This window comes from Miscanthus floridulus, chromosome 1 (assembly GCF_019320115.1).
Source record: "Miscanthus floridulus cultivar M001 chromosome 1, ASM1932011v1, whole genome shotgun sequence".
Classification (NCBI taxonomy): Eukaryota; Viridiplantae; Streptophyta; class Magnoliopsida; order Poales; family Poaceae; genus Miscanthus; species Miscanthus floridulus.
The window spans coordinates 28,311,923-28,337,788 of record NC_089580.1 but is presented as its reverse complement, the minus strand read 5'-3'; the positions used below and the strand labels follow the sequence as shown (position 1 = coordinate 28,337,788).

At 47.7% G+C, this 25,866-nt stretch overlaps 1 protein-coding gene across 1 annotated transcript; it reads left to right on the top strand.

Annotated features, from left to right (window-relative positions):
- The first annotated feature begins 22,371 nt into the window (after window positions 1–22,371).
- LOC136453672 (uncharacterized mitochondrial protein AtMg00810-like) lies at window positions 22,372–24,621 on the top strand. The gene is made up of 2 exons (XM_066454235.1): window positions 22,372–22,821; window positions 24,562–24,621. The coding sequence occupies exons 1-2, from the start codon at window positions 22,372–22,374 to the stop codon at window positions 24,619–24,621; spliced, it is 510 nt and encodes a 169-aa protein (XP_066310332.1).
- Window positions 24,622–25,866: the final 1,245 nt, after the last annotated feature.

The following is a 25,866-nucleotide window of genomic DNA, read 5'->3' as shown; positions in this document are numbered from 1 at the left end:
TCATATGCAAAATACATAGTGCCCCAAGCAGAAGCCTAAAAGTGTACATCGTGGATACTATATATGTTCTATAATGAGTAACACCGGTATCTACAGGAGACACCCCTTAAGGGTAAGTTTGAACTTCTTCACCCATAATATAAAAACTTCGTAAATGGTATGAAATACTAAACCGAAACTTATTCTCTTGTAGTGGAGAGAAGAGAAAGGAATGAAAAGAGATCCATACAAGGATGACCAACTCTTAGAGCTCGTCGGCGACCTTTGCAATTTCATATTGGACCAGATTGTACACGTTAGAGGCACCTACCATGACCGAGAGTCTGAGTTAGGTACAAATCCTCAGTACCAACACCTTCGTGAGACTAAAATGCTAGCTCTAGGACGTTGATAACAATGTGTATGGAATTTATATATTTAATGATAGATTGTATATATTCTTGTGAATTGGACTTGTAATTATAGTTTATAGAATACTCTTGTGCTTGTAGTCGCGGTCGCGGGGCGTTCGGCAACGCGAACGCGGTTCGGAACGTTGGTCGTGGGACGTTCGGCAACGCGATTTTGAATTATAAATTTAAATTTTTTTTGCGGAAAAAAGTATTGTATGGGCGGTTCTAGATTGAACCGCCCCTACAAATATCTGTTTATAGGGGCGGCTGGTACTACAGCCAAATCCTACAAATCGACTTGTAGGGGCGGCTGGTAATACAAGCCGCCCCTACAAATAGATTTGTAGGGGCAGCTGGAAATACCAGCCGTCCCTAAAATCGATTTGTAAGGACGGCCTGGGAACCGCCCCTACAAATGCATGATTTATAGAGACCCTTGCGTAGGGATGGTTGGACAAACCGCCCCTACAAAGAGTTACCAGCCGTACCTAGAAATGTTTTTTTAGTAGTGACGGGAACTAACCAGAGGCATAGAAGGCGGACTTTTTGCGATGCATGGCAGCTCTCTGCGTACGACTGTACGAGCACGGCCACAGCCACAGAGTGGGGTGGAGTAGACACACAGGTCAGTAGAAAAATATGCACTAACACCCTATTCATTTGACCGTATCAGTCATGATATAGTATTTTTTTTCTTACAATAAAACAGCGTCAGCCGACTTATAAGTCACTTACCATGAAACGAACATGGTGTAACGCGCGTAGACCACTATTCACACGAGAGGAGGGCTTTGAGGCTGTTCGGCTGGCTGATTGCCGGTTGGCTAGCTCTTTCACTCACGAAATCACTGATCACGTCCTGTCAAAACAGTATTTTTCTCTTACAACAATTCGTCAGAATAGTATTTTTCAATCCTACCGAACTGGCCCTTTATGCTAGCCTGGCACGGCTGCAATAAACAAACCGCCCTTGGCTGGTCTTCCAGAAAAACCGGCGAGTGATGATCATCCCGGGACAGCTGTGACGATGATAAGCGGACTTTCTTGCGCCGCCCCGTTGATAGCTGCGTCGGCGGCAGATAACCGTATCCGGGTTCCGGGAGCGGAAGCCAAGGAGGGAGGCCGGCAGTTGCTGTACATGCGCGCGTCGATGCTTCCAGAAAAAGGCATAGCGGCAGCAGAAAGATCAAAGCTGACGCGACGCGTGGGGATGCTGCTGTTGCTGCCCCGTTACGGCGGCCAGCCAGTGGGGGTGGGGCTCCATCCAACCGACCCGCGTCCCGCCCGACTAAAGCGCGAGACGGCAGTTTCACACGCTGGAACGGGAACATTATGGCAGTCTCAATGGTGCATTGATGATGGTTTTTATCCTCATTAAATGACTTGTCACGTAGGTAAAATGTTAACATGGCAACGTAATTAATGAAGAAAGAGAGCAAAAATCATAGAAATGGTTTCTTCATGAAGAAACCAGGTCTACTCTTGACCCAATGCACCAAGAAACCATAAAATCGCCATTGGAGAGAAACCACCAGTTTCTAGGGAGCTCGTGTCGTACTTCCATTGGAGGAAAAGATAGAGTTGGGAGAGAGAAAGAGAAAATAGTTATTACTCATAGAAACCATGAGTTGAAAAATAGTACTTTTTTTTAGTGCGGTATCCTATGTTATAGAAACTACTAGTTTCTTTCATTGGAACTGTCTTTACGAGTAGTCCTAGCAGAACACACCTGACAGCGGACCAAGTGCTTCGACAGTCCTAGGAGTAGAGTACACCGCGTGGGGCTGTCAACTGTCTTCGGTGAACCTGCGCCATGTTTGCTTTTTATAATCCGTACTTTTATAATAAATAAATAATATTTTTCTTTAACAATAAATTAGTTAACAGTGCTTCAGTCTAACGAAGAGGACGCTGGTCGACTCCCGGTGAATGCGCTGGCACTGGCAGGCGAGATCCCTGTGGGGAGGATCCCATCTCACACGGCGCCGTCAACGGTTCCGGTCGAGAACGTCCTGGAACTTGGACTGCTGTCATGCACGGGAGGAGTACCGACACAGCTCGGCTAGCTCCGTCTTCCCACTTGTGTGTGACTGCACGTTCGCTGGTCTGAAAACCAGACCAACCGGCTGATCCTCCTCAGCAAACACTGTTTATCAATCAGTCGCTATAATATTTCTCTCACACAACCAGTCAGTTTCAATCAAGTTTCAGACCAGCAAACTGGATACTCCGTAGATCGTTGATCGGTCGAGCAGTGAATACTGCATTCCCTGTCGCTGCCAAGTTCCAATAGCAGCGTCACCAGCCAGTCGCAGCTCACGGGGTCAAAGCGAAGGAGAGCACGAAGGCCGACTTGCGCTGGGTTTTACAGTACTCGTTTTCGCGAAACTAAAAACGGCGTGCATAATAGGCGCCATTAAAAGCCAGACGTGCGCTGTTACGCTTTACAAACGGCGTCTCACCGGGCGTGTTCGGGTCCGGCCGGCGGAGGCATGATCGTTAAGGGCTCGTTCGTTTCGTTGGAATCTATTCCCGGCCGTCGTTTTCTTCAATAATTTAAATAATGTGGGAAGAGTTCCGGCCAGGAATGATCCAGATTGGGGCTAACCGAACGACGCCTAAGGGATCGGCGAAGAAAAGGCGCGTCCAACGCACACGAATACAAACGGACCACGGGACCAGCACGATTGCATACATGCACTCCAATATTCCATTTTCCGAATGAGGCATGCCAGTAACGTACAACCTAGGGTCCGTGTGGATCCCGGTGGATTTAAAAAATCTGGACAAAAGTTTTTATCGGTGTATATTTTAATAGATTTTGTGTATGTATTTTAAAATGAACTAGAATCTAGTCTGTTTAGATGGAATTATAGATTTTAAGATTTTTTTTATCTAGATTTCTAAAATCCCAGTAGAACCAAAGGCTACCCAAGCCGTTGTAACACCACCGGTGTTACACCGTAAATCACTTACTAAAATATGTCATAAGCATTGCATGTGATAATATGAACAAGTGGAGCAGTGTAATTTAAACGAATCGTAAAAACTTAAAATGAAAGGTTGTTCGCGACTTATGAAATTACCAAGTAAGGATATTCGCGAATTTTTATTGAACGAAAACACTATAGAATATGCATGAGAAGCCTAAATAAAGTCAGAAGTCTAAGAATTGTAGTTGACAGTGAAATACTTGGTGTAGAGAAATAATTGGGTTAAATACAAATTTCAACAACTTGAAAATACAACTATAAATAGAAATCCAATTAAAACTTAGAAATTTTCTTAAACTTTGGAAAGGGTAGACATTGCTTTGTTCATCAATTTTTGTAGAAAAATTTAGTTAAGAAGTAGAGTAGTGTTCATGGCTTGTTTTAGTAGCCAAATATACCCTCTAAAGTATGGTGAAGATGGTTTAGGTGTTTGGCCAACCGATTAGTTGTTTTGGACGCTTTTAAAAAGCGTGCATGACACGTCCTCGATCGGTTTCCTCGCGTAGGTGCGGTCACCGCGCCCCTGAGCCACGACATCAACGTGTCGATCGCCCGCGCTCGGCTGGCCGCTGTGGCCAATAGCCCTGGCGCGCCGTAGCCCCACCTCACTGCCGCTAGCTCCCAGCCATGCGCCGTCACGCTGTCGCTGCTCTGCCCTGCTCCGCCAGCCGCTGTCGCTGCTCGCGCCGCTGCGCGCACACCGCTACGCACATGGTTGCATTGGTTGGCGCCTGCCCCCTCCCTCTGCTCCGGTGGCGCTGCGTCGGTACGAGATCGAGGCTGCTGCCTTTCGCATGCGCGCCTGTCCCCGCTAGCGGTCGACCGTGCCCTATCGAGGTGACGCGGAGCTCCCACGTGCGGCACAACGTGCCAAGCCGCTGCTGGCCTCGCCCTGCGCCGCACGTGTAGTTGTTCGCCCTCTCGCCTTGTTCTTTTTCTGTTGAATGGCTACGCGACGTATAGAGTTTTCCCCTCTCTTCATCTCTTGTGCGCGCCATTGCTGCCGCCAAGGACGAGCAGGTGGGACCGAGCCATGCCAAAGCCAAATCCACAGTGCATGGTCATTTTCAACGCAATTACTCGCGCCAGGTGCTAGTATGGGAGTCCTGCTACCGCCCAGTCCTCTCTGGCCTTCAATTGAGCCCGACCGAACTCCAATTGGTCGTTTCCCTCGCCGTCGAGCCGTTAAGGCCGCCTCCGACCGAGGAGGATGGCAAACTTGACTCCTAGTGCCGATTGAGCCAGCCAGCCGCACCATTAGCTTTGTCTCCACCTCCACATCACCCTGCACACCCCACTTGCTCCACCACTGCCTTTCCGGCACCGCTGACTCGGCCGCACCACCGCAGTCCGTTGCTGGGCTTGCTGTGCGCACGTGGCCAGACGCGCTCGGTCCATCCCCGACCAAGCCACCACCATGGGTTGCTGCGGGGTGAGTTATTGATGCTCACTCATTGTTTTTATCACCTCTGTTGTGCCTAGGCTCACCGGAACGTGGCTGCCACCGCTACAGGGTGTCCGTCGCCGGGGAGGGAGCACCCGGACGCGTCCCTGCTCATTCTACCTTCGCCCGGCGACTCGCGTCAACCCCTAGGTCCCGGGTGGCCATCGGCCCCTAGTTAAATTGGCCGATGCAAAGAGGGAAGAGTGAGAGTGCCTTGTTGCAAAGTTTCCCTCTTTAGAAATAGTCGTGTGAAGTGCGGATTAATTTGCCAGTAGCTCAAGGGTGTTTTTGTAAGAGTACCAGCACACGCGCGGCCTCCCCTCGTGGGCCGTTTTGCTAGGCCGGCTGCTGGCCGTGGGCCGAGCTCGACTGTTTGCGTTTTCCTTTTTCTTACCGAATTAGTAAATGTTTTTCTAAATAAGTTTTGTGTTGATCTTTGATAATTAATATAAAATCTTGTAGGTGCCCAAAAATGAGAAATAATTTTTGTGGAGTTCCTAAAATAGAGTTCTATCGGATGATGTGATTAGTTCACATATGTCTGTGTTGTTGTTTAGGGCTATTAAATCATTTAACATGCTTAGTTTTATTTAGATACTTTATTGTAGGGAATTTTGTGACAAATCGGTAATAGCTTTGACTATAAAACTTTTACAGTAGGTTCATTGTATTATTATGTGCTCACTGTAATTTTGGTAGCCTTAGAATAGGTTGATAAATATGGTAGCTAAGTACTTTTTGTTGTAGTATATAGGAAATTGTTAATAAGAGTAAGAATATATTTTAGTTGCTAAGTAGCACTTGTAGGTGAAACCCTGCTGGTTTGATGGGAATGAGGATTAACTCGGTATCTTAGTCATTAGAGCTAGCTTATTAGTTTAGTAGATGTATTCTTATTTTAAGAACTATTGTTGCCTTAATATTGGGTGTTGCATCGTCATTGCATGCATGTAGAGAACGAGTTGGTGGAGTTCGTGATCGAGGACGAGCAGGAGTACGAGGAGGTGATTGAAGAGTACGAGGAGAAGATCCGTGTGCAGGAGGAGGTCCTGTAGCTGCCATGAACTGACTGAGCTGACATCGCGCCTGCCTAAGGCAAGCCCCGGTGTATGACCCTTATTTTGAATGACCAATATATATATATATATATGTGTGTGATGTGCATTTACGTTACATGTATTTTATGGAAACTACATGCATAGATAACCTACCTATGAGTTCTACTAGCATAGGCCGAGTAGTTGCTATGCTTAGTCTACCGGTAGCGTGAGTAACCTACCGTTACTCACAATAGATGATGGTTATTATCATTCATGATAAAATGGTGAAAGGAAATAGAGACCGGGCAGGGATATGGTACGGGTATTGGCGGGTGTAAGGGGTTGTGTCCTACGGCCAACGGGACATAGCTTGGTTACACTGTTTTCCCTGTCCGTGTCGATTAAGGACCGGCCGTTGCATTGAATTTTAGTCAGGTCATATACTTATTATCTTGAGCATATACTTATTTATGGAAGCAGGAAAGGCTCGTTCTCTTGTCGTAGGTTCTGACTCTTTCTGGATCGACTAATTGGAGGCTGAGATGATGGAGGTCTAAGCACCACACTGAGTCCGGGACTCAGGTGTGGGGGCTTGGAGTCTAAGTTTGGACAGGGACCTGGACCCCTTGACAGGAGAGTGATGGGTTGGTCCTGCTTGTGTCTGGGGTACAAGTGGGGTATATGTTTCGAGGTACCCAGTTAGGCACATTGATTCACGAATCGTCAGGTAATCCGGTACGACTTGTCTATGATCTAGCACCGTAGTAAGAACTGGAAGAAGAAATATGGTGAAATAAATCTGATTGCTCAACTCTTGCTTAAAAGTAGAGCAGGTGCTTACATAAAATGGTTAGCTAATGAACTAATCATGACTGCTAATAAAACACATACATAAGGATTCACTACTAGTATTGTTTTTTGCGAAAAGAAAACCCAGCAAACCATAAAGCTTATCATAGTCTTTGAAGTCGGGAAATTATTTTCACTAGTCAGGTAAGTGTTGCGAGTACATTGTGTACTCAAGGTTTATTTACCCCTGTTGCAGGTGTAGCTTGAGAAGTAGCTACTGTGTGGAGGATTCTTCTAATGGGCACAGACGGATCCTTGTATCTTATCGTTAGATGTTTACTATAATTTCGTTGTTTAAATTCCGCACTCTGAACTTGATATTGTAATAATGTATTTCTAAGAACTCTTGTCGTATGAAATTGACTAAATATTATAAACTCATTCTCATTATTGGATCCTGGAGGAAAAACGTGAATTATTCGAGTTCTCTTTTGAGGGTGTGTTCGACAGAATCCATCCTATATAGCTCACTTTTGAGATGTTTAGTCTCTTATGAATGTATTATTTCCAAAGATTCTGTCACAGCCGTGCGCTCGCAAAGTCACGAGTAGCGACTTTTCCATCCTTGAAAATTCACTAGCCGCTGGTATGCTGTCGCTGCACTGAAGGGTGAATGGTGGCCTGTTTGCCCGAAATAGTACAAGTGACAGCGGCTAACTGGTGCGAATTTAAACCACTCCCTGACCTAGTCAGCACATAGCACTGGAACCACAGTAATCTAAAGGCTGGTATCATATCCTCTAAACTTTAGAGGTAAAATCTTCACAGAGATGATTTTACGTTAGCTTTAAGTTTTAGCCCATCCCATATTAAAGCTTTAGATCTAAGAACTAAACTAAAATGCTCTAAATTTTTTAGAGCATAGAAAAAGAGATCCAAACATGCTTAAACGGGAATGTTGGCTTCTGTTGCCACTTGTAGCTCCAAACGGACATCCTCACAACATTATTGTTCCCAGTGCTGATGCCTTGCTGCAAGCCGCAGCCAATTGTTCTGGACAGGCCCAGTGCTTTCTCCGTAATCGGATACTTTGCCAATAAAGAACACTTTTTTTCAAAAAAAAAACTCAACAAAAAATTATTATTCCAGTCTCGTCTTTTGTAGGCCCCACAAAAAGATTGTGGTTTTCATTTGGTGATTAGAAATTTCTATAGCTCCTATCCTTGGTATACATATGCCGCTACAATGTTCTTATGCCTACTAATAATAGGACAAAATGTTATTATGATAATTAAAATAAAAAATTCTATGTGTTGATTTATGTGTTTTGATCAGGGAGTATCTGAAAATGGAGAAAAGTATTGTACTAGGGGGGACTTCTCAGTCATCATGGAACGCAAAACGACTGTAGTACTAGTACTAGATGACAAGAAACAGGTCCAGATTCCAAGCTTGCAGCGGGTTGTGTTTTTTTTTTTTGAAGAAAAACATAAAGGAGACCAGGAGGAACCGAACTGTTCGTGCATAGATTCGCCGAAATGTACTGCTATGGCCCTGTATGGATCCGTTTCAGATTCTTAAAAAGAAGTTTTTGCCGGTGGTTTTTAAAATCTGGATTCTAAGGAAAGCACTGGCGAGGTGTTTGGATCCCTCAGTTTTTAAAAATCTGACTTCATTTATTTTTACAGGGTCACAGGAAACTAACAAAAACTACCAACAGTTTTTTGATTTTTAAGAAAATCCCACCAGCTTCGAGAAGGCAGATTCTTAAAAACTAGAAAAAAAAATCGGAGGATCCAAACGGGGCCAGTCGCCTAGCTAATCTGGCACGGCTACTTTGAATTTTGAATAAAATAAAGCGTGATTAGTCTTCCAGAAGCCTCCGTGATGCCGGACCAGCTGTGCTGCCGATGATAAGCGGACTTTTTTGCGCGCGAAGCCTGATAGGCCAGCGGACAGGCTGAGCGGCGGGCTGGCCGCAGATATTCGGGAGCGTGGCCCGATGCCCCGAGTAGCAGACAGCTGCCGCGCACCCACCGGTGCAGTGCTCCCGCAGCGCACTCGCATCACGCATGCGCAAGCGCAACGGAGCAAGCAAAGGTCACCGCCGCCACGACGGCAACGTCAGAGCTGGCGTGACGCGGTGGGAAAAGTAAGACCCGTCCCGTCAGGCCGGCCAAGGCAGGCAGATTCGCCGAGGGGGGCTCCAGCCTCCAGCCTCCAGCCTCCAGCCGACCCGCGCGAGAATCCGCTGCATTTTGCGTTCCAGCAGATGGTTTTTGCCCCAGGGCCAGCACAACTTGGCCACTGTTGAGACATGTATTGTGTGTGTGTACGCGTAGGCCTACGGGCACGGGAACAGCACGGAGCGTGTGCGCGGTCACCGCCCGCTCCCACGACGCGCACGTTGTGCGCTAGATGAGTTCGGTTGCCAAGTCTGCAACCCGGTCGTACTCGATATATATTCATTGGAGATCAACACGATTCGGCTCCCAATTCTACTCTCAACGTGGTATTAGCCACGCGGGTTTCCGGTTCATGAAACCGCTTCCTCCCCGCTCGCCGCGGTCACCACGCCGCGATCGCCGTGCTCACCCCGCCCGCCGCTGCCGCCTCCCATCTCCACTTCCTCTTCCGATCTCATGGATCGCAACCCCCTCTTCGATGCTGATATCTCCGACTCCTCCTCCCACTCTTCCCTCGACGGCGAGTCCTATACCGACGCCACCACTACCGCCGTCCCCACTCCCCCTGTCGCCGTTCTCCAGACGGTGAACATCAAGTCGGATGTTCCCGTCGTTCTTGCCCTCGCCGACGCCAACTATGATGAATGGCGCTGCTTCATGGATGCTTTCCTCGGCAAGTTCAACCTCTGAAAGGTCCTTGTGTGGTTTTGGTAATTGAGTGACAACCTAGGTGGACTAATTGTGTTTATATGAGATACATAAGTGATTAGTCCACATGTACATGTGTGTGAGCAACATATGCCACAAAGGTGGAAATGGCTCGGAGATGTTGCAAAGCTCACACATGTGATGATGAAGGAGCTTATTGCACATGAGACATAACATTGAGTCATGTGATCAAGGTGGAGAAGATCAAGGCAAGACTTGGCTTGATGGACTGGTTGCAAGCATGAAGGGCAAGTCGGAGGCTATGGAGCGATGGACCACGTGGCGGTGAATCTTGAGCAAGACTTGGCGCCGATGGACAAAGGCAATGGTGAAAAGCAAGTGAAGTCAAGATCGATGAATCAATATAATCACGTGATGATATGAAGTGGATCATATCATTTTTATCATGTTGGTGCATGTGTTGCATCAACATTGGAGGAGATGGAATGGAATGCTCAAGGCAAAGGTATAACCTAGGGCATTTTATTTCACCGGTCATATGTGTGTAGAGAAGTTGATGACCGGGTTTAAGATATATGGTCGTACTATCAAGAGGGGCAAATTTGTTTGCATATCAGTCATCTAGTGCCACTTGAGTGATCTAACTTTGCATCGTCGCTAGGATCGAGCGACGTGGTAAGTTGAGTAGCTAATCCTTTGGAAAATGATTGTGAAAATGCTAACACATATACATGGTGGTGTACACTTGGTGGTGTTGGCACATTTACAAAGGAGAAGAAGTTGAAGTTGATGTGGATCAACTCGGTAAAGAAAAGGGTTCACAACTTCACCGGTGGAGTGTCCGCCCGTAGTGTGCCACCGGTGCCCTGTACAGAAAAGATAGGGTTTCACATAGTGCACCGGACGCTGGTCACACAGTGACCGGACGCTGGGGTCCTATGTCCGATCAGTGGCAGCAGTGAAGGCATAGGCGTCGGTCTTCGATCGGATGCTGGGTCACTTCGTGACCGAACGCTGGGTGAGTGCGTTTGGTCCTGTTGACATGGCGGCACAGAGAAGAGGAGAAAGGACCGAACGCTAACGCTGTGTCCGATCGTGATCGACTAGACGCGTCCGATCGCGGTTGAGCAGCTCTGGGAGCTTACTGGAAGTGACCGGATGCTGGAGTCCTGCGTCCGGTCGCGCTCAAACTAACACGTCCGGTCGTGAGTGGAACCTTACTGGAAGTGACCGGACGCTGGGGTCCTGTGTTCGGTCATACACTGTGCTGCGTCTGGTCGCAACTTAACCATTGAGATCGGGCGCTCAGTATTTGAAGCTTTTTACACCAAAATTTGGGAAGAAGAACGCGAAAACTCGAAGCTTTCAAGATCGTGTCAATCAAGAAATCGATTGCATAAGGATCGTTATCAACTGATTCAGATGCAACACTGGAATCGGCTCTCTTCGAATGATGTCAGCAGATAACGACAATGAGCTACGGTTGACGTTGAGAAATACATGTCGGACTCTACAAAAGGGGAAGATTAGGGTCTAAGTTATCTTAAGTTAGGAATATTTTCTTTTATACCAAATATTATAATAAAACCTGCCCAGTCGAGATCGATCTAGATCGGCCTTACATCCTTTTAGTCTGTCGTTTGCTTTGTTACAATACGATGTTTCTTACTTGAAGCGACGGGTTATGTTTCATCGGCTGTTCTATTTCGATCTTGATCGTGCATATTACGCGGTTAAGGCATGTTCGATCTTGAGGAGGTTTGCTGGCTGGTTAAATCTGGTCTATAGTTCGCTATTATGGCTGCAACGATCCGGTTGATCCCTACTGATGGCACTTTAGATCAGAGGATGCTAGTTGGTAGATTTGTTCTTGATCAAGCATGACCTTGGCTGTTTGCTATGCTTGCATCAGCTAAATAGCCGATTGCCTATGCTTTAACACCTACAGTGTGTCTCCATGATTCTGTTAAATGTGAATAGATCTGTTTGCTTTAAAGGTTTGATTTGTTGTCTTTATCACGGCTACCATCGATCTAGTCGAACCCCACTGTTAGAGATAGCAGGTTAAGTATGATGAGTTCATAGATTTGTCCATATTAAATAGTCGATTGTTCATATGTTGTAGTCCCTTTTCACCTGAATCGGCTATTTCAGCCGATCCGCCTAAACCTTCACGCATATAGGAGCCGATTTCTTCGCGTATCGGCCGTTTAGTCGATTTTTCCATCTGGCTGCTCCTAAAGCGACACACTTGGAACTGTTTGGGCAAAGACAGGCATGTTCCACCTTAAATTACTGATAAACTTTCTCTCCTTGTCAATTGCAGGTCAAATTGACTGACGCGCCTCAGGAGGAATACACAAAATCGGTAAACCCTGCATTGAAGCCAAGCGGATCTCCGGGCTCATCCTAAGCAGATCCTTCTAGCTTGCTATGTGCCCAGCGCATCGACATGTTTTTGCGCCAATAGAAGCCAGGGATGATGTGGTAGCCATCCGTTGACCGGACGCTGGCAGGGTGCGTCCGGTCGATCTGACCAGAGCGTCTGATCACCCCGAGCTGTGCCCAGTGAAGGGGTACAACGGCTCTATTTTCATGAAGGCTATAAATAGAAGGTGGTCTCAGCCTTGGGCTGAGAGAGGAGCACACTAGAGCCTTGGTAGGTTATGTGGTGGTGCTTGGTAGCCCTCTAACTCACTTGGGCTTGATAGTGTTCATCCGATCGAGTGAGTGAGCGAGCGATTCTAGTGAGATTGCATCATGAGGTTGCATTGAGTGGCACTAGATGATCGAGTGCAAGCCGGTGATGCTTGTTACTCTTGGAGGTTTCCACCTCCTAGATGGCTTGGTGGTGGTCTCCGTCGAAGCCTGTAAGAAGCTTGTGCGGTGCTCCAGAGAAGAGCTTTGTAAGGAGCATTGTGCTCGCCCCGTGGGAGCCGCGAAGAGCAACTCTAGTAGACCGTGTCATTGAGCTACCCTCACTTTTCGGATAGGTTCTTGCGGTGCCTGATGTGCGGGCTTGGCGGGTGATGCCAATTAGCCACCGAACCACTAAGTGAGTGGTCGACACAACGGGGACTAGCGTGTTGGCAAGCACGTGAACCTCGGGAGAAAAATCACCGTGTCAACTTTGTTCTTCCCGTTGGTTTGCAATCCCCTTACATAAGCTTGTAATTACTTTCATATATATTGTGCTTGTGTAGTTGCTCTTATAATTAGTTAGCTTGTGTAGCATAGAAGTAGCTCCCTTGTGTGGCTAATTTGGTTTGTGTAACCTTGTTAGTCACATTGCTTAGTCTATGTAGCTAAGTATTTGTGCTCTCTAATTTAGTATTGGTTGCCTTGTTATTGAGCATTGCTAGTGAGCTTAGTTGGCTTTGTGCTTTTGCTTACTAGCATGTGTAGGAGCTCCCTCATTGCTTGAAATACTAGTGGCATAGGTTTGTATGACCTTGCTCCTAGAATTGGTTAGGTGAGGTCTAGCTAGCCCGACATCTTTGTTGCTTAATTAGTTGCAAGGTACTAGAGAACATAGAGGGGTGTAGTCTTGGCTAGACCGATAGTTTTAATTCCGCACTTTTTCGGTTAGCCGACATAATTAAATTTAGAAATAACTATTACCCCCCTCTAGTCGCCATCCTGACCCTACAACCTCACCGCCCATCTCTCCAAGCTGCCAACCGCTCTCCAGTGCTATGATCCCTAATGGCACGTCATGGATCAATGCATCCTCAGCTGGATCTACATCTCCATCGCCAAAGATGTGCGCGACATCATGTGCACCCCAAGGCCACGATGTACGAGATCTGGACCGCCATCCATGACCGATTCCATGACAACGAGCTACACCACGCCGTGTACCTGGAGGCCGAATTCCGCAACCTGGTCTAGGGCGACATGGACATCACCTAGTACACCGGCCACCTCAAGAAACTCGCTGACGCCCTCCATGATGTTGGCCAGCCGGTTTGTGAGATGAGCCAAGTGCTCAACAAGCTCCGCGGTCTCAGCTCCCGGCACCACCACGCCATCCCCACGATCATGGCGAAGCAGCCTCCCCACACCTTCCTTTCGGCGTGATCATACCTTCTCCTAGAGGAGCACTATGACAAGGAACACGCCAAGATGGTGGCCCAGCACGCACTGCTCGCCGTTGGTGCACCTCGCCAGCCTACTCCTACCTCGGTCGAAATGCGTTCTTGGTCCACGCCCCCGCACTGCTCCTCATCAGGCATACTTTGCCGGTGGCGCGCCCAGTACACTGTTGCTCAGCCTCCTCCACCGCCACCATCAATTGATCCATGGAACCACCAAGTGCTCCTTGTCATGCTAAACGCGGCGCACGCCTCGCCGGTCGGCCCCCAAGCGGTCGAATGGTTCCTCAACACCGGTGCCTCCTCGTAGATGGCCTCCAACGCCGATAAATTCTCCAACCCTCAGCCTATTCTCAACTCCATGCCCATCACAGTTGGCAATGGCACCACCATGTCGGTCACCCATCGTGCTTCCACATCAATACCCACCTCCAAATTCCCTCTTCTTCTTCACAATGTTCTAGTGTCTCCATCATTAGTACAGAATCAGATTTTTGTTCGTGCACTCACCCATGACAACAATGTCTCCACTGAGTTTGACCCTTTCGGTTTTTTTGTCAAGGATCTTCCAACTCGATCGGTGATCCTCCGATGTGATAGCCACGACGAGCTATACCCCCTAATCCCTGCCGCACCGAAGGCTCACACCACCACCGTCCCCAACATTGACCTCTGGCATCTGTGTTTGGGTCACCTAGGAAGCCGTGTGCTTCATCAGTCCCTCCCTCACCTCAAGTTTAGCTCCACCAAATAGTCATCTGCTCTTTGTGACGCTTGTTAGCTCGACAAGCATGTTAGATTGTCGTTTGCTTCTTCAAATTCAGTAACTTATGTACCTTTTCAGCTAGTGCACGCTGACATCTGGACATCCCCTGTACTTAGGTTTTCTGGTTTCAAAAACTATCTCGTTCTTATAGATGATTATACACATTATGTTTGGACCTTTTTGTTACATGCCAAATCTGAAGCTCTTTCATGCATTCTAGCATTTCATGCTTATGTTTCCACACAATTTCAGCTTCCCTTGATTGCTTTGCAAACCGACAATGGCAAAGAGTTCGACAACCACACCATGCGTAGCTTCCTCAGTACCCATGGCATCGCGTTCCGCTTGTCATGTCCCTATACATCTTCACAAAATGGGAAGGTTGAGCGTATCCTGTGCACTATAAATGACTGTGTCCGTAGCCTACTTATCCATGCCGGCATGCCCATGGCTTATTGGGTTGAGGCGCTGGCCACGACGACCCATCTAATCAATCACCAGCCATGCCAAACCAGTGGCGTTGTCACTCCCTTTCAACTCCTACTTGGTGAGCCACCATCCTACAATCATCTTCGAGTCTTTGGGTGTCTGTGTTACCCAATCAGACCGCGACCATGCCGCACAAACTCAGCACTCGCTCCACGCCGTGCGCGTTCCTCGGCTATCCATTCGATCACCTTGGTTACCGCTGTCTGGATCTTCACACACGACGCATGATCACTTCTCGTCACATCATTTTTGACAAAACGTAATTTCCCTTCCTCTCCGAGCCTTCGTAGCTAGCACCGACAACAACTGGTTCTGCTACAGTGTCGGATGACACTGTCATTCTTCTGACAACAGCACCTGCACACCGAGTACCGCCTACACAACCTAGTCCCACTACACCCAGCCCACAACCTAGCCCCGCTACACCCAGTATCCCAAAATTGACACCTCCAATTTCATCATCATTCCAATCTCCAACTGGTTCTACTCCTCCTGCACATACAGCACCCGAGCCACCGTGCACAATCACCTGCTATAGCGCCTGCCACCCCAGCCACTACTCATCCCATAATCACTCGCGCCAAGACCGGCATCCACAAACCCAACCCTTGATATGCCCTAGCATCAAGCACCTCTGCCATATCACCTATTCCTAGCTTGACACGTGCTGCTCTCAAAGATACCCATTGGTGTGATGCCATGGCATAGGAGTTCGACGTGCTTCAATGCAACCATAGCTGGCGACTTGTCGATAGACCACCGGGTGCCAACGTCATCTCTGAGAAATGGGTGTTCAAGCACAAGCTCAAGCCAGACGGAGCATTGGAGTGCTACAAAGCAAGGTGGGTGGTCCGTGGCTTTACTCAACAGGCCGGCATTGACTTCGGCGAAACATTTACTCTAGTGGTCAAGCCGGTGACCATCCGAACTGTGCTCACCGTTGCTGCATCGCGACACTGGGCGACAAAGCAACTGGACGTGTGTTGGTATTTTTAAACGCACACAGATAAATCCGCAAGCGCACGGATACCATTGTAGCTTTCACCCAGGAGTATTCCAGAGTATCGTATTTATCCACAGGGAAACAATGGTTAAAGAAGTTGATAGTTCACTATCATGTATCTACTAACTAGTATACCAACTGAACTAAAGTGGAGTAGGTGTTGATGATGATAAGAGTTATGAACAATAACACACATAAGAGAATTCCATGGTATATAAATGAGCAGTCTAGCTAAATTGAGAGGACAACGGTTGAGTTCAAGGTTCCTAAATACTTCTCTATTACTTTGGTTCTATTCTAGTTTAGACTAGAGGGTATAACTAAAACATGCGTAGATATAGTGATCACACACAATAGCACTTTGGGACATCAGAATACTAGCCATAGAAAGGGATGAGAAAGGGACTAGGAAGCTCCAACTATGGTCCTACAAACACCAACCCAAACATGGTGGATTATAACACTCTCGGTGTTACGTCCTAAACAAACTACAAAATCATGTCATAAGCATCATGTTTATGTAATAATGCATATGATAGAAAGTGTTGATAAATTTCTTGTAGCCTAAAATGACCAATAAAAATGTTAAATAGAAATTTAATCCAATAACTCATGTTATGTCAAGTAAGGTGGAAAAACCAATTTTTATTGAGCAAAAATACTATAGAACATGTGTGTGATACTTAAATAAAGTTTGAAGTACAAACTTTGTAGATGACAATGAAATACTTGTTGTGAAAAATAACATTGCTAGCTAACATTTCTAATAGCCTAAAAATGAAACTTGAAATCAAATTCGGCTCAAGGACTTAGCAGAATTTAAGTATATATATATATAGACACACACACACACATATATATATATATACATATACAGCAAGACAGTGTCATGTTTGGCAATTTATTTTGTGAAATCGAGTTATAAAATGGTGTCATGTTTTAGCTCGGGTTGGTAGCCTAATATGCTATCTTGAGCATGGGGAAGATGGTTTATGTCCAGAAGCAACCGTTTAGTTGTTATAGGTGCTTGAAAATGTGTGCACAACACGTTCTCGGGCTGGCTCACCGAGTGGACGCGGTCACCAAGCTCTGGCGCTCGGCGTCGCCGCGATGGTCACACGTGCATGCTACCGGCCGTGGCTGCATCTAGCCTAGCTGTGGCTCGGCCACCGCTGGCCTAGCCACATGGAGCCGCTGCTGCTACCGCCTTCCCCGCCCCATGCCATGACGAAGCCACTGCCGGCGCCATCACCTCAGCGTCGCATCCGCGCACTGCAGCCCTACCTCGTGTTGCCGCTATCGACGCCACCGTGATGCCATGCTACGCTGTTGCCGCTCGCTCTACCACCGTGTGCAAGTGGGCTATCCTAGCTGCGCTCGAGCTATCGCGTCGCCTTAATGGCGCTGCAGCCACGCAAGCTGCACCCCCACTTGCCTCCCCGCGCACGCATAGGGTCTGGTCGCGTGTCACATAGCGAGTGTGTAGATATGGTCGTGGGTCCGACCGACCGCTAGCTGCCAAGGTGAGGACGACCAAAGCTCGGACCCATCTCCCTCTTTCCCTCTGCTGCCGCTGTCGGAGCCACGCCAGCACGTTAGACAGTGAGATGTCATCTCTAATCAATTCTGCCTGTCTATAGCCCCACCAGTGAGTTCTCCAGCGACCCAACCCCATCTAGCCATGAAGCACACATTGCCAAGCTCGAATTTGGAGCTTTCCCCGCCGTCATGCCGATAAGGCCGCGATCGGCCGTGGTCAAGGGCAGCCCTCCCACCACCACCCCAAGCCAATTCACTTGCACTACCAGCTTTGTCTTGCCTCTCTCTCCACTTTGAGCATGCTAGAGGAACTGCTAACGCCTCCACGTCGCCGCTAACGCGATCGTGCCACCACAGTGTGCCGCTGCACAGCTCGGACGCACATGGTCACCCCTTCTCCATCATCCTCTACCCCAACCGTCACCTCATTTTGGTCCATGGTAGTCTCCTGATGCTCACTCGCTTTCCAATTAGGTCTGTAGCAGCCCCAACTCACCGGAGCGGGTGCGCCGCTGCCGTGAACGGCCATGCGTCACTGTAGCTCACTCTAGCGCGTCCCACCGCCTCGTGTTGCTGCTTCGTGTAGGCGGTTGGACCGTAGTCGAAGGTCAGTCCGACCGACGGGCCAGCGCGAGCCTCTGGTGGCCGGCACGATCGGCCGACACGATTGGCCGGCTCGATCGCGCCGTGTCACCGCCCGCTGTGCCGCCGTGCGCTGAGTCGCTCGAAGTGCGCACGGTTGAATTAGGGAAAGGTCGGGGGTTAAGTGAGGAGGTCTGTGAGATGGGAAAATAGTATTTGAACTTCGGTGTGATTCAGGAGGAAACCGAGGACGTGGTTGCAAAAGCGCCAGTGTGCGGGCGCCTCGCGCATGGGCCGCAAAAGCGGACCGCTACGCGCGCGCTATGTCACGTGGGTTACGCATTGTGGGCCGCGCGGTGAATCTATTTTCTTTTTCCAAGGAATTAGAAAATAGTTTTCTAATTTAATTTCTGAGCTGATCTTTGGTAATTAATATAAAATTGTGTAGGAGTCCAAAAATTATAAAATAAATTTTATTAGGTTCCTAAAATTGTGATATATCTGTTAGTGTATTTAGTTCATGTTTATATGTGTTGACACTAGGAACTATTAAATAGTATGAGAATGCTTAATATTATTAAGTTGATTATTATAGGAATTTTTGTGGTGAATTGGTGATAGTTTTGATCCTGAAATTTTTACAGCAGTTTTATTATATTATTATGTGTTCACTGTAATTTTATAGCCTTAGAATAGACTAAGCATTAGGATAGTTAAATGCTCTTTGTTTCAATATATATTAAATCACTAGTAGAAATAAAGATGTATCCTTAATTTACAAAGTCAAGTGTTTGTTAGTTGAACCCAACACTTTGCTTGATGAAGATGATAGTTAGCTCAGTATCTTAGTCATTAGAGCTAGCTTAGTAGCTTGATATGTGTATTCTTATTTTAAAAGTTGTTGTTCCCTAAATGTTGTATTGCATCATCATCACATGCATGTAGAGAACGAGTTGGTGGAGATAGTGACCATAGACGATCGCGAGTTTAAGGAGATCATCGAGCAATATGAGGAGTTGATCCTCGTGAGGGAGGAGGTTCCGGAGCCACAGATGACTGACTCAGCTGACACCGCGCCTGCCCAAGGCAAGCCCCGGTGCATAACCCCTTATTTTTTATAATCATTGTATCTATATGTTATGTGTATTTATGTTACAATAATTTTATAGAAACCACATGTATAGATATATCTGTCCTATGAGTCTTACTAGTGCAGGTTCGAGTAGCTACTATGCTTAGGTTTTTGGTAGCGTGAGTAACCTGTCGTTCCTCACAATAGGTGAGTATTATAATTACTCTCAAGATAAAATGATGAAAGTAAAAATAGAGACCGAGCAAGGATATGGTATGTGTTATGGTGGGTGTGACGAGTTGTGTCCCGTGGCCACGGGCTTAGCTTGGTTAGACTATTTTTCCTGTCCATGTTGATTGAGGACCGTCCGTTGCCGTAGATGGTAGTCAGGTCACAGACTTATTATCCTAAGCACATACTTGCTTATGGGAGCGGAAAGGTTTGTTACACTCTTATCGTGGGTTCTCTCTTTCCGGACCGACTGATTGGAGGCGGAGAAAGGTGGAGGTCTAAGCACCATGTTGAGACCAGGTCTCAAGTGTGGGGGCTTGAAGTCTAAGTTTGGACGGGGATCTAGACCCCTTCGACAGGAGTGGAATGGGTTGGTCTTGTTTGTGCCTAGGGTACAAATGGGGCGTATATTTTGGGGTACCCAGCTGGGATACATTGGTTCGCAAATTACCATTTATGTGAGATGGTACGACTTGGCTATGGTCTAGCACCGTAGTAAGAACTGAAATATGAAAGATGGTGAATTGGTTCTGATTGCTCAACCCTTGCTTGAAAGTAGAACATGTGCTTAACTAGAATGGTTAGCTAATGAAGTAATCATGACTACTAATAAAACTTGATCTTAAGGTTGTACTTCTAGTAATGCTTTTCACAAATAAAAAGAAAACATCAAACTCATATTGCCTATCGTACCCCTTGGAGTCAGGAAACTATTCCCACTAGTTAAGTAAGTCTTACGAGTACATTGTGTACCTAGGGTTTATTTTACCCTGTTGTAGGTGCAGCTCTTGTGTGGAGGATTCTTCTGGTGGGCACAGACGGATCCTTGTATCATTTCCGCTAGATGTTTATTTTCATTCCGCTAGTGGGATCCTGACGAGGAGGATATGAATTAGGGTTTTAGGATCTTATGAGGGAGGAGGGTAGGGGCTGCTATATATAGGCCAGAGGTAGAGTAGCAGCCAAGGAATCAAGGTAGAGTAATGGGCAAGGACTCTAGGAGGAGTAGGGAGCAAGAAATTACCATGTCATCGATCCACATTAACTCTCCTGACCACCGTTAGATGAACTGACCTAAAACCACCTTCGAATCAATGGTGTAGATCGTAGGAAGGAATACATGATGGTGGAGGGCGATGGGCCACCCCCATGGACCGAGCGGTCTCTCTAGTGGGCCGGCTAGCCCACTATGGTGCCAGGTGGGCTCCTCCTTCTGGTGGCAAGGCTTGGACTCCGTCTTGAGTCGACTTTCATAGGTGTTGCAGGTAGAATCACTTGTTGATGTCGGTTTGCTTGTTTGGATGTATGACAGTGGTCCCAGGAGCTGTTTTTTGCTCCTGCAGTCATGAAATCGTCAAAACTCATGGAATTCATTAGTTTAACCCCCTAAACCTTCATTGATGATTACATTTAAACCCTTATACATGTTTAATTAACGATTTATAATGGTTGTTAACTACCATCAACAACGTATCCAATGCCTTCCTCCATGGACTCCTAAAAGGTCCTAATGGCTAGAGGGGGGTGAATAGCCTATAAAAATTTCTACAACAACACTTAAGCAAAGTGGTTAGTCAAATAGACAGCGAAGCGAGTGTTGCGCTAGCCTACTAAAAATGTAAGCCACCTACCATAATTCTAGTTGTTATAGTCTCTATCTACACATTGGTTATGTCACTACACTAAGTTAGTAAGTTCTCAAAGACTAACTAAAGAGCCTCACTAACTACCAGTCCCGACGCAAGCTAGCTCTTAAAACTAATTACACTAAAGAGCTTAGCTTACACACTAGGAATGTAATACAAGAGAGGATGACGATGATTATATCGACGTGTCAATGTATGAGCCAATCACAAGATGGAGCCAATCAATCAATCACAAGATAACTAATGAAATCCTTGGACAAGGTGACACAAGATTTTTTTACCGAGGTTCACTTGCTTGCCGACAAGCTAGTCCTCATTGTAGCGATTCACTCACTTAGAGGTTCACGCACTAATTGGCATCACACACTAAACCCTTAATAGGGTGCTGCACAACCAACACAAGATGAGGATCACATAGACCACGAGCAATGCACTAGAGTACCTTTTGGCTCTCTATCGGGAAAAGGTCAAGAACCCCTCACAATCACCATGATCAGAGCTGGAGACAAGCACCTTTCTCCGCTCGACGATCCTCGCTGCTCTAAGCCGTCTAGATGGCGGCAACCACCAAGAGTAACAAGCGAATCCCACAACGAAACATGAACGCCAAGTGCATCTAGATGCAATCACTCAAGTAATGCACTTGGATTCTCTCCCAAATTTACAAAGATGATGAATCAATGATGGAGATGAGTGGGAGGACTTTGGCTAAGCTTACAAGGTTGCTATGTCAATACAAATGGCCAAGTTCAAGCACTTGATCATCATGTCCACACCATCATCACATCATGATCTTCACTAGCTTCACTACTTAGAATGTTCCACCTATCTCATAATCACTTTGATAAACTAGGTTAGCACATAGGGTTTCATCAATTCACCAAAACCAAACTAGAGCTTTCAACACCTCCACGAACGAGTCCTCTGTCAACAGCCGATCGGCTTCGTTGACCAAGCACAGTCGAACGTCGTCTGCCTCCTCGACAAGTCCTTGTATGGTCTCCGTCAAGCACCGCGCGCCTGGTTCACCCGTTTCGCAACTTCGTCGTCAAGCTCGGCTTCCATGCCACACGTTCCGACACATCACTCTTCGTCCTACAGTAGGGGCATGACATCGCCTACCTCCTGTTGTACATGGACGATATCGTCCTCACCGGCTCCAACCCCGCCCTCCTCTAGAACATCATCGAATGCCTACGGGCTGACTTCACGGTGAAAGACATGGGCAAACTCCGATTCTCCCTCGGCATCGATGTCAAGCGAACACCATCTGGGTTCTTCCTCTCCCAGGAACGCTACGCCGAGGACATTCTGGAACACGCTGGAATGGCGCAGTGAAAGCCGGTGTCCACCCCATCGACTCTAAGGGCAAGCGGTCCACTGAAGGCGCCGTGATCGACGACAGCTCCTCCTACCGTAGCTTGGCGGGTGCGCTGATGTACCTGACGGTGACCAGGGCGGACCTGGCGTTCGCAGTGCAGCAAGCATGCCTACACATGCACGATCCGCGGGCACCGCACCTTGCCATGCTCAAACGGATTCTTCGGTACCTGCGCGGGACGACGTCTCTTGGCTTACACCTCCGCGCATCCGCGGACCTCGCCATGACGGCCTACTCCGACGCCGACTGGGTTGGCTGCCCGGACACCCGGCGTTCTACTTCGGGCTTCTGTGTCTTCCTCAGCGACTCGCTGGTCTCGTGGTCCTCCAAATGGCTGCCCACCGTGTCATGCTCGAGCGCCGAAGCGGAGTACCGTGCAGTGGTGAACACAGCCACGGAATGCATCTGGCTACGGCAGCTCCTCGGCGAACTCCGAAGTTCCCTCTCCAAGGCCACAGTGGCCTACTGTGACAACGTGTCTGCGGTGTACATGTCTGCCAATCTGGTGCCCCACAAGCGCACGAAACACATAGGAACATCCCTTCGTTCGGGAGCACGTGTAGCTCGGCGACTTCCACATCCTCTATGTTCCGACCGGCGAACAGTATGCGAACATCATGACAAAGGGGCTTCGTACACCGACGTTCGAAGCTTTTCGGTCCAGTCTATGCGTTGTTCCGATCACACGCCAGACTGTAGGGGGGGGACATGTATTGTGTGTGTGTACACGTAGGCCTACGGGCATGGGAACAGCACGGAGCGTGTGCGCGGTCACCGCCCGCTCCCACGACGCGCACGTTGTGCGCTAAATGATTTTGGTTGCCAAGTCTGCAACCCGGGCCTTGTTTAGTTGGCGAAAATTTTTGGAAAATGGTACTGTAGCACTTTCGTTGTTATTTGGCAATTAGTGTCCAATCATAATTTAACTAGCAGGGAACCCCGCGCTTTGCGCGGGTAATAGTGGGGAAAAAATATTTGTTTTGCGTCCAAAAAAAAGAGAAAAAAACAGGGTGGCACTGTTCCTTAACGGGTAAGTACTGTTCATAGCAACCCGTTACTGTTCCAAAACCCGGTTACTGTTTACGAAAATCCGTTACTGTTCATCAGGGAAAAACACATCGCGCGTTGCCTGTGCCGGTAACAGTGTTCTGTGAGAGGAGACGGAGTTTTTGATTGCACGCTTATTATACTATTGTATAGATTAGGCTTAAAAGATTCGTCTCGTGAATTTCGTCTAAACTGTGTAATTAGTTTTATTTTTATTTATATTTAATGCTTCGTGCATGCGTCCAAAGATTTGATGTGACGGGAAATTTTTTTTGCAAAATTTTGGGAACACCCGGTTGTACTCGATATATATTCATTGGAGATCAACTTGATTCCCTGTTGGCTCCCAATTCTACTCTCTACAGCCACGATCGCTTTGCCACCAGATATCATCGGCATTACGGCAGCGTGCTTTTCCCCTGCTGACGACTTGCCGTGCGCCGTGTCCGTGTGCGGGGGCGAGATCGACCGGCTGCGAGCCAACGGCTGGACGTGTTCGCTGAACCAATCCACACTCTGTGGCACGCTCCGGCCCGGCCGGGCCTGCACGGAGAGCGACGGTCTTCGATCCAGAAAGTGCTAGAACACGAGTTGCTACGAGTTATATCACGGGGAGGTGCCACCACGGCCGCCCGCCAGCCGTCACTTGTGCCTAGCTCGTGCGCGAGTCGTGGCGACGACCGAGTGGGCGCGTTACGTGTCGCCTCCGGCAGGCGTCGGGGCGTCGGTGAGCCGGCCGGCCGGTCGCCGCTCACGAGTCCGACGAGGAATGCGGCTCTGTGGGCTGTGGCAGACTTTTTGCCCGTTGCGTGTGGAGAAAATTAAAGGGCGACGCCGGCCGTGGACCGGAGAACGACGTTCCCTGCTGCTGCTGTCCGCGAGACCTCACACCCTGAAGCCCTGAACTGAAGGAGAATCCATGGCTGCCTGCCTCGCCGAAATGCGGTTGCGGCAGCATCGTGTTCTCCTTCGTGCTGGGCTGCAGGCTCGACTCAGCAGAGCAAGAAGATCGACTGCCCATCGTGGAGAGCGCCTACAGAATAGTTCTGATCTCTTGATCGACTAGTTTTTTCATGAGTTGGTACGGCGAGGAGGCGAAAGCGACTGCCTGGTCTGCTGCATCCAAACGTGTGTTTGGACCGTTCGCCGGGCAAAGCCTTTTACTTACAGCTTACGGAAATCAGGTCGGAACGTACAGTGGAGTGACCTGCGCGCGCTGCACGTCTTCGACGACGACGACGACGAGGCCGGGCCGTGACGGCCGCACAACTGACGCCGTGCACTCGCGACTATTCCAACTTCCAACGCAAATGAAATGATCCCTGGCCGCAGGTCCACTGCACCTATCCGTGTGCCGTGGACGAGCAGTAGAAATGTGGTGTGGCACCGGCATGGACGTTACGGGTAAGTGATTGCGTCCACTTGATGCGGACATCACCATTCACCAGTCAGCTGGCGTTGGACGAACTGGCGAAACGAGGAATATACGTAGCACTCTTCGTTATAGTCGTTGTTAAGGAACCCGATTTCAATGTGGAAAATACAACTACGCCAATCAGAAACGACACAGATCAAGTACACGTCCAGTGTGAAACCATCCAGCTTTGGCACACCCTGCATCGGCTCATAGGCATACATACTTCGTCTCGCTAGGTAAAGCTAGCCGATAATTACTCCGTCATCACTTAATGCATAATGAATTGGACATGATCATTGAAGCCAGAAATGCCTTTGGTAGTGGAATCTTTAGAGAATTGGTAATTAATAGTTGCCTATTGAACCATTTGGAGACATGGAAACATTTGATACTAATGAGCATCTGTCCCTTCTGCAGTGGAAGCATCTTTTTTAGGGCTTTGGTTGCCATAAAAAGCCAAGTCAACAGTAAAAGCTCTCCTAATTTGTGGCTAGAGTATTTCTAAATATTTCCCCTCTTTTTTTAAGTTTGGGTCTAAGGTTTGGTAACTTATACATACTCTCTTCCTTTTGTTAAAAAAAAAGGTAGAGGACTCCCCTGCCTCCCAAGAAAAATGTAGAGCCATCCATGGACAAGTTTATTGATGGAGTGCTTGTTGACTCATCCTTTTTTTAATACCTGAGTATCTACATTCAATTTATTTTGTCCGGAGATTGTGGGTTATCGACTAGTCACTGGTCTGTTATTGCTATGTAGGTCAGGTATTGTTGATATGTGGTAGGCTGATTGCGTACTTCAACCAGTTTCCTAATCTCTTAGAGAAGTGTCTATATCATTATGCATTGCGAAGGTATATGAGAACATGGAAACCCGCTCATTATTATGCAGTGGTGGGGTGAATTAGTTTCAAGTCTGATTATGCAGTTTCAAGTATAATTATGCATGTGAACCTGTGAAACATGCTTTGACTATGCAAATTTATTGCCATGCTATCCGTTGGTAGTTGGAAACACAGATAATAATAACAAACGTGCGTGGTAGTGGCGACGTGACCAGCAACCACACCATAGAACCTATTGCTGGTAC